Here is a 9320-nt window from a genome sequence, read left to right on the forward strand (position 1 = left end):
AGATTGTTGATTGTAACATCTCCCCATTGCTGATCCTTGTATAAATAGTAAATATTGTGATATATATATATTGTTCAAATCCATAAAATAAATCTTTTAACTTTGCAAAACAGCCTGCTTCCTGGTTCAGTGAGACCGGGGGGGATTCAAAGAGAGGAGCGTGATATAAGGGTACATCATTCAGAAATAAAAGAATTTATGACATAAGTAAATAATTAAGGGTTCCAGCTGTTCATCACACACTAGGCATTGATTTAGGTGGAGTGCCGGGTTGAAATCACTTACAAGTGATCCGATTTACCGCAGTATAAGCATAACCGTAGCTGTCTCCTCTTGTCTCTTTCACCCTTGGTTAAAGGGGGTCGTACTCCTCCAATCTGCATGGGTACTGTGGTATTTTCTGATGGACGTTGAACATTATCTTTTGAACGTACGTACATGGCAAGATTTTCGAGTATACTTCGGTCTGTTCTTCGATCCTGTAATCTGTGGTCCAACTGAACTACCAGGTTGATAAACTCTGAACAGTCTTTAGGTGGGTCTACCACTTGAGCAAGAACATCCTTCAGGTCTCCTCGTAGGCCCTGATGAAACAACGTGGTTCTTTTATCTTCTGGCCACCCCGATTCTACAACCAGTATATTCAAGGTGGCAATATAAGTCAGCAAATCTTGATTCCCTTGGCGGAGGGACAGGAGTTTATCAAGAGCTTGTCCATGCAAGTGTCGAGCAAATAACTTTGCCATCTCCTGTTGAAAGCCCCTGAAGTTCTCTAGTAATGGGTCATCCCGGCTCACTAAAGGTACCGACCAGTCTGCGGCACTTCCACTCAAATATAACACGAAGGCCACCCTCGCCTGGTCGTTAGGGAAAGCCCCAGGCCTACAAAGAAAATGGAGCGGCACTTGTTCATGAATGTTGCGTACCTTCTGGTGTCTCCATTAAACCGTTCTGGTGGTGCCAAGGGTACTGCTCCTGGCAACGTTATCTATACTGGATTGACTGATGATGGTTTAGCAACGGATGGGACGAATCCGGGCAATGGAGCCTGCTCCGCCTGTGTTTGTAGTAGCTGTTTGCTTGGTTCATCAGTACGGTCTTTTGTGTCTATTAACTCTCGTCTTAAGGCATTAGTTTCCTGCCAGGCTGCGTGTACCTCGGCGCGTAATTGTCCCAAAAGCTGGGCTAACTGATCAGTTTCAGATGTCTCCATGACACCCAGGTGGATAAGGTTTAAAGGCTTCAAGTTCTGTTACGCTCACCTGAAATCCCCGGGGGCGTCTGGAAGGCTCTGAGATCTGGAACCCTGGATGCGTAGTTTCCCAGTGCTGAATAATGAATCTTAGTTATTTGTAGCGTGCGCCATAGGTCCTGTGTTTCTTGTGCAGGGGCGCTTGACGTTTGTTGGCGAGCTGCCCGAGTTGCTTCACTGGTGCAGTTCGCCCTCCTAGGGCCCCAGGCCTGCTGTGACCCCAAATATGCTGGTAGACAGGTAGGCTTGTTAATTGTAAGTCTTTGTTCTGTTTATGGTGGGAATTTGTTAATGTCTTTATCTCCTTCTTTTCAGGTGCGAAGGTCTTGATGCTGGCGTGCCGGATGGAGAGGCACATTTTCTAGGTAAGAGAAAATGCAAAGCACAGCGCCTTTATTGCCTTTTAAAGCTAACATGTGTTTTCTTCTTCTTCTCCTCACAGGCTGCTGTGGTGCTGCGAGTGGATGAGAGCGCAATGAAAAACAGACCCCCGGAATACGTTAAAGTAAGTACAACACTTTGCGGTTGTTTAATATTGAAAGTGAACCTGAATATGTCTCTTTTGCTTTGCAGATGTGGCTGTGGTGCTCCGAATGGAAGCGTGGCATAGCGCGATGGAATTCAGGTAAGATTGATGGAATTCGATGTTTTGGAAGCGCGCGTTCTAATATTGTTTTCCCCTTTTTCATTATTGCAGGTCGCAATGTTCGAACAGCAGCTGTGGTAGCGGTTCGGCGAAAGTCCTTAAGCTAGTACTCACAGGTAAGTGATGTTTCTTCTTCTCTCGGTTTCCACAGATTGCAGCCCAGTTTAGATGCTGAGTGCTGGATGGTGTTTTCTCAGGTAAGACAGAATAATCTTGTTCTTGTTCTTGCAGGATTACAGGAAGATGTTGAAGACCAGGAGCTGGACACAGTGAGCGTCACACTGCGGGTTGCAGAATAACTCAAAGTGTTTTCTGCAGTCAGGGTGTGGTTTATATAGTCCAGGTAAAGTAGTTCCAAGGAAAGTAGTTCCAGGCCTGCCACACCCAAAACACTAGACCGCATGGCTTGGTTCTTAGAACTAGACTGTGTGGGTGCTTCCGTGTTGGATTTAAAGGCCCATGTACATAAATGGGACCTAGTTTGAACAACCCTTCCTTCCAACATATGAGCCTGGTCCCACTCGGTGCTCATTCAGTTTTCCACCTCACTCGGCCTACTCCTCATCTGCTTTTTCGACTTCTGCCCCTCATGATCGTCTCCTCCTCAAACCAGCCACTTCAGCCTTCAGTCCGCTCTGCTTCCTGTGAATGTCAGGAAGGGATTCCGCTTGAAAACGAGGGACCCTTCCCACTGGTACTTGCAAGATTTTTAAACTAACGGGCGCTATCTACAGGGAGCCTGACGTTCTTCCAGTTAAATGGTGGAGGACGTCCGATATTTCCGGGAACCCCAAAGCTTACTAGGTCGATGGATATTTAGACATCAGTTCTGCTACCACGTGAACTGGGGCATTCGACCCAGCCCTTTAAGAAGAGGTAGCAATACTTAGAGACAGATGGAGATGCAGAATATTACTCAAACATCACTAATCAAAACGGAGTCAAGAAGTTGGCAAAGTGTGACTGTTTTAATGTCAGTTATCTAAAACGGGGAGTAACAACGAACATCAACACGTTCGCTCGATATTCACACTCAATGCAACACATAAAAAAGCAGATTTTATACTAAAAACTCATCATCCTTGACATTTACCTACATTGCAAACTACAAAAACCTATTTGGAATGGCGATAGGCTTAAATGGAAAATCTGGGTATATGTTCCATACTTGTGAGGGAAGGTTATTGGGTCTCTAACATCAGGTGGGGCAACTAAGCTCTCCTGGTGGGCTAGTCATAACCATAGCTTCCCACCAATTAGTCCTGGCATCCATCATCACACTTGCAGCCTACTATTCAATTAAGGCTTTGACCTCAGCCTTGGAAATGTTCGCTGTGCTGAAGAATATGACGGAGTATAGCATACTCTATCTTCTTGGTTTTGATATGGTTCATCATAGTGTCTATTTTCATCTGACCACGTGACTGAAGACCATGTTTTCGAACCTTACTGCATTTAATATACTATTTGATGAACCTCTGACATCTTCATGGTTCTTGCCCCTCACTTAAGACAGAAGGCTTGTTCTTTTCACACATTCTGTAATTGTTCGTATGCACATCCAGGCCCAAGGAGGCCTTGACTTCTTGGTGTTGATCCAACCAAGCCTTTCTTTCATCCACCTCCATGGTTGAGTTTTCGATTTCTAACTGCGACACACTGAAAAACGACTTTCTGCTTTCGGAATGCAGCTCTGCTAAAGTGCGTTGTGGTATCATCCAAAGTCCTTAAATTTCCTATGTAAATATGTTGGCGCATCGCCGCAATCTATTCACTACATAGCCAGCCTTAAAGAATACTTTGCCTACTTTTATTGCTGCGACTGTACACTTGTAAAATTACTTGATAACTTCTTTATTATTTCTGTAGCATGAACATCTTAATTTCGAGCCCAAAATGTTGCTCATCTTTAACACCTCCTCCTTTGCTTCTGTAGAGTGCTTATGTTCACTCGTCTCTGCCTCTCTTCTGGGTGCGTCAATTCTGCTCTTCATGGCGGCCCCATTCTGCTTTCTCGCTTACTTTTCCCACTTCCTCCGGGATTTCAGTCACATATTTACGTGTATGCATGTGCGGCTTCCTCAATGGGAATCTTACTTCCAGGATTCTCTTTGGCATAGGTATTCCCACTGGCAATGCACGCGTTTCACATTCTGGCTCCCAACATATAGGCAGCATGGGGGAGGAACTTTGGGTGGGTGTACTTGGCCCCATCTCTACAGTGGGAATGACCCTAGGGATTAGCATAGCCATGGGCCGTCAATGGGTGGGCAAATATGTTTTTTTAAAAAAGTCAAGCTATGTGTCCCTCCTCATATGTCATTTCTCCCTAATTGCACACTAATGCAATAGCTTTGCCTTATAGGTGTCACAAGCAACATCTAACAGCCCAAACTAGCAAGAGCTCTTTGGCTGACTGCCTTGTGATTAGGTTAAATCATTGGTTTGCCTCAGTCTATTTACTGAGAGATTTCATTTTAATGAAGTTATTTCCAGTAGCGTTTCGAAAACGTGAGGGGTCTCCCAGAAAAGAATTAGGAACAAATGGATCCAAATATTGAATGTTAAAGTAGATGTGCCGCTATATAGTGATTTCAAGGTAATTACATTAAAAAACGGACCTATAATGTTTTTTTAAGAATGGAGACCAGTATACTGGAAGTTTTATAACAAATGTTTTACTTTAAGGGATGTCGAGGGTGAATGTGATAGATGGTAAGAAGACCAAAAATACAGGTACCCACACAAAAGAGGTCCATGTCACAGATGCCAACCAAGAAATCACCTGTAGTCCAGTGCACCACCGGTTAGATCTCGCCCCTAATGGGTGCGTCCTACATGCAAAACAGTTTCAAAACCTGAGTTTTCCTCAAGTACGGACTCTCATAGGTCATGTGCAAGAAAGAACCCCATTACTGTGGCATTTTTATTTTCCTGCCCAAAACACAGGTGCTGAGCAAAGGTTTGACAAGTAACAGGCCGATGCTAAGGAGATCCTGTTGCTAGGAAGAGTGGAGGGCAAAGCATATTTATAACTATTGTAATAGTTGAGAAGATACTTTGATAAAAGTTTTATCATTCATCAGTTTGCAAGTTATCAAAATTGATTACTATCGCAAAAGTATCTTCAAAACAAAAAAAATGACTCCATAAAACCTGGTCCTGAAATGTTCATTTCTTTGAAGATGTTTGTATTTCTCACTGTCTGCCCACCAATGATTGCTTTATTGTTTAGTTTTATGTCCTTTTGTTGAATTTGGATTTGGTTTCCAACAGTCTTGCATTGAGTACATTCTCAAATATGTGTACACCTCACGTTCTATGTCAACTATAGAAGCAAAGTTTATGCATCTGTTGTGTTTTGTTTTTTGTTTTGCAGAGCCATGTTTGAAGTGAACATGAAAGAAAGAGATGATGGTAGTGTCACCATTAGCAATCTGTCTCCCCAAGCAGTGAAGGTCTTTCTTGACTATGCCTACACAGGAAAAACACAAATAACTGAGGAGAATGTAGACATGCTCTTTCAGTTGTCATCATTCCTACAGGTTTCGCTTCTTTCCAAAGCTTGCAGTGATTTCCTTATAAAGAGTATTGACTTGATGAATTGTTTCCAGTTACTCGCAATATCAGAAAGCTATGGTTGTTCTCGGTTATTTCACCATGCACTAGAATTTGCATTAAAACACTTTTCTTTGCTGCTTCAATCAAGTGATTTCTTTGAGATGAATGTAGACGTATTGGAAAAATGTCTAGATGCGGATGAACTAAATGTCCCTGGAGAAGATTCGGTTTTAAATGCTGTCCTTTCTTGGACGAAGCACAACTTGGACAAGAGACACAAGCTCATGCCACATTTAATCAACAAAGTAAGATTGCATCAGATATCAGAACCTTTGCTGCTGCAGTGTCTTAAGTCTGAAGACCTTTTGCTTAAAAGCACCAACTGTTGCGGACTAATTGAGGATGCAATAAAAAATGTCCAAGACTTTGGTGGCCTGTTCCCGGATGCTCGTCTTTCAACAACAGAAAAATATATTTTTGTTCACAAAACTGAGCAAAATGGGCAACGGCAACATACATTTTGCTATAATATTAATACAGATAAGTGGATGGAACTGCCTCAGATACACATTGGTGACCTTCCTGGGTCCAGTGTATCGTGCTATGCAGAAAAAATATTTGTAACCGGGGGCTGCAAAGGAACTTGCTGCCGGGCTGTTAGGCTTCACATTAATGAGCGTTACCATGATGCGACAGACGACACATGGTGTTACAGTCCAGTAAACAATGATTACTCTTTAGTCTCAGCTATGAAAAAACCAAGGACAATGCATGCGTCAGTCATGGCTGTAAATCAGTTATTTGTGATAGGTGGTAAAACCAGGGGCTCTCACAATATCAGAAGCCTTCTAGATGTAGAATCATATAGCCCTCTCACGAAAGTGTGGAAATCTGTGAGTCGCTTACCAAGAGGTATATACTACCCCGAAGCTACTGCATGCAAACATTTTATTTATGTGCTTGGGTCAGAAGTAGAGATCACTGATGTATTCAACCCTTCTCTTGACTGTTTCTTTAAATACAATGCTGAGACTGACCAATGGTCTGAACTTGTAGCAGAGTTTGGCCAGTTTTTTCATGCTACATTGGTCAAAGCTATTCCTGTGAACTTCACTTTGTACATCTGTGACCTTTCCACCTACAAAGTATATAGTTTCTGCCCTGTGACATGTGTCTGGAAAGGTGAGGGGTCATTTGAATGTGCTGGATTTAATGCAGGAGCAGTTGGCATTGAAGACAAAATTTATATTTTGGGTGGTGATTATGCTCCAGATGAGATCACAGATGAAGTACAGGTGTACCACAGCAACCGATCTGAGTGGGAGGAAGTGTCGCCAATGCCAAGAGCCTTAACAGAATTCCACTGCTGTGTGATCCAGTTCAGTAAACAAAGCGACCCATGGATGTCCAGCCACTTGTGATGGTGAGTTTTATACATTGTCATATTTTAAATGCCCCCAGGTTTCTTCAGCTTAGCACCATCACTCTGCACATGTGTGATTGTCACAATTAAAAACATACTTTCAGGAGTATTATGTCTGAGACAATACTTTTCTGCATTAGCACTTTTTCAGTGGCTATGTCCACCATGCAAAAAAAAAACTATTTAGCAATGTTGCTCGAAACCAGTCTTCCTCGAAAACATCAACATTTTGCAAGAAAAAGATCACATGTTAATTTGCTACGCACGTTAAATTGCTTGATTTTTAAAAGTAAATGGTTATTCGGATGAAATTTAAGATCCACAATAAACTTTGTCTTGTATATGTGGCTGCTGTGTATGAAAAAAGTTTTTTATTTGGAGCATTATTTATTTGGCTTTCAGAAGGGCTATCATTCTTTTTGAATCTCATCAGCGTCACCGACATGGCATTGGAAGCCCTGTTTCCTGTATTTTGGAGCCTATTTGTCATCCCATTTATGAGAAGCACTCAGAAAAACTTAGTGAGACTACAAGTAATACAGAACAATGCTCTCCGGGCAGCCGAAGGCATTGCTAAAAGGAACACATCTCTGAAGCCAGGAAACTAGCCCACTGGCTCCCAATAAAGGAAAGGATCGTATTCAAAGCCCTGACACTGACCCACAAGTGCATTCACTTCACTGCTCCTGCCTACCTTTCTCAAAGGATCCACCCTGTCTCCACCACCAGGCCAACCAGATCCCCGTACACCAACATGCTCTCTGTGCCACTAGTGAAAAGAGTAAAAGCGGGTGGGTCCAGCTTCCCCTACCTCGCGCCCACCCTCTGGAATGCCCTACCTCCCACCATCCGTGGCAAGGACTCCCTCACCACCTTCCGCAAAACACTGAAAACTACCCTCTTCACATAAGGACCGACACATCAGCACAAATACTTATCATTTAGGTTTGTAATTTACGCCCAAATGCAATATTTGTAACAACAGTATGATTTCCTGTACTACTCATAATGTGTCAACAATCGCTATCATATGTACCATGTAACTAAGTTATTGCAAGTAACAGCGCCTCAATGCCCCTGGGCTGCTTGCGCGCTATATAAATTTAAATAAATAAATAAATAAATAGTCCCACATTTGAGAATACAAAACCTCATGTTCTTTGCACCCACGTTTTTTCTTTTTGACCTTACTAAAAAAAGGCAGTGTCGTTCTATGTCCGTTTGATCACTAGTGTCATTGCAATATCAGTACAAAAACGTTATCCTTCACTTCATACCCTACATGATGAGGGACATGGAGCCTATTTGCCTAGCAGTATCTATGCAAAGACTCTTGGCAGGATACTGAAGTGCTATCTTTTTATGGGTTTTCCTTTCCTCGCCAAGGAAGGTTTCTCCATCTCTCAGGGTATCTTCACTCATAGATGTGCGTCTTTGTAGGCAACCGCTCTGTCTAGAGTCAATTCCTGGCTACCCCCTGATTGGCTGCAGAGGAAGGGCAGCATGTCTCAGCGTGGCATGCAGGACACTGATTCAGTTAGGGTGGGCGTGTGCAAGGCATAGTTTCTGATTTGGAGGGTTAGAGGGGAGTAATGGACGTTGTTCAAAGGTGTGATTTGCACTGCTCCAAACAAATTAACCCAATGCAGAATGTATCAGGCGTATCATATGCCGATCTAGCATTCACACTCCCTCTCTGCGCTCTCTTTGACTAAGTCTAGTACTGTGTGGGTGAGTCTCGAGCAGTCAGCTGTGTATTTGTTAACATCTGCGTGACCAGAGGGCATAAAACAATATCTTGAGGTGCATAAAACAATATCTTGAGGTGGGGTAGGGCAGCTGTGTTTCTTTTTTGTAGTTGCGAAAGGAGCTATTAAAAAAAAAGGGAAAATTAAATTGTACCAACATTGTAAACTGGGTCTTTTTAAAATAATTTATATTTTGAATTGTCACTTCAGTAAATATTGTAGTTATAATGAGAAAATTGCACTTGTCTTAATGAGCTAAGCACATTATGAAAACCTAGAATAACCATATAAATGATGTTCTTTTAGAAGCTTAGCATTCTAAGCCTGACAATCTGGTACACACTTTTTGCACTCTTTTGAAAAACCCCTATGAAAAAGGGGAACAGGACAAATAACACCAATAAGGGTTTCTAGTTTGGCAGAAAATCAAAGACCATTTTGGTAACATAATTATGACCACAGATATACTTAATACAAGTGTTTGCATGTGTGTGTGAGTGAGAGAGAGATAACAGTGTTGTATGTCTGGATCACTAAGTACACAATGCTAATATCAGTATTCACAACACCCTAACATTTAAATGTTTGTAACCCTGAACTATATATACTGATTCATACAGCTTAAGGATCTGGAAGGGAGGATATTGTGAGACACCTGAAGGTGTCTCACCCGCTAGTCCCCGGGGATCT

At 42.4% G+C, this 9320-nt stretch overlaps 1 protein-coding gene across 5 annotated transcripts in view; it reads left to right on the forward strand.

Moving 5' to 3' along the window:
* Positions 1-7229, forward strand: part of KBTBD3 (kelch repeat and BTB domain containing 3) — a 358982-nt gene extending 351753 nt beyond the window's left edge. For all 5 annotated transcript variants that reach the window (XM_069640718.1, XM_069640720.1, XM_069640719.1 and 2 more), the window contains exon 3: positions 5278-7229. In XM_069640718.1, coding sequence (XP_069496819.1) covers positions 5278-6880 — 1603 coding nt within the window. In that variant the 3' untranslated portion in view covers positions 6881-7229. The remainder of the gene's footprint in view (positions 1-5277) is intronic.
* Positions 7230-9320: the final 2091 nt, after the last annotated feature.

The sequence above is a fragment of the Ambystoma mexicanum genome, chromosome 7q, assembly GCF_040938575.1.
Source record: "Ambystoma mexicanum isolate Mex_15411 chromosome 7q, UKY_AmexF1_1, whole genome shotgun sequence".
In the NCBI taxonomy this organism is placed as follows: Eukaryota; Metazoa; Chordata; class Amphibia; order Caudata; family Ambystomatidae; genus Ambystoma; species Ambystoma mexicanum.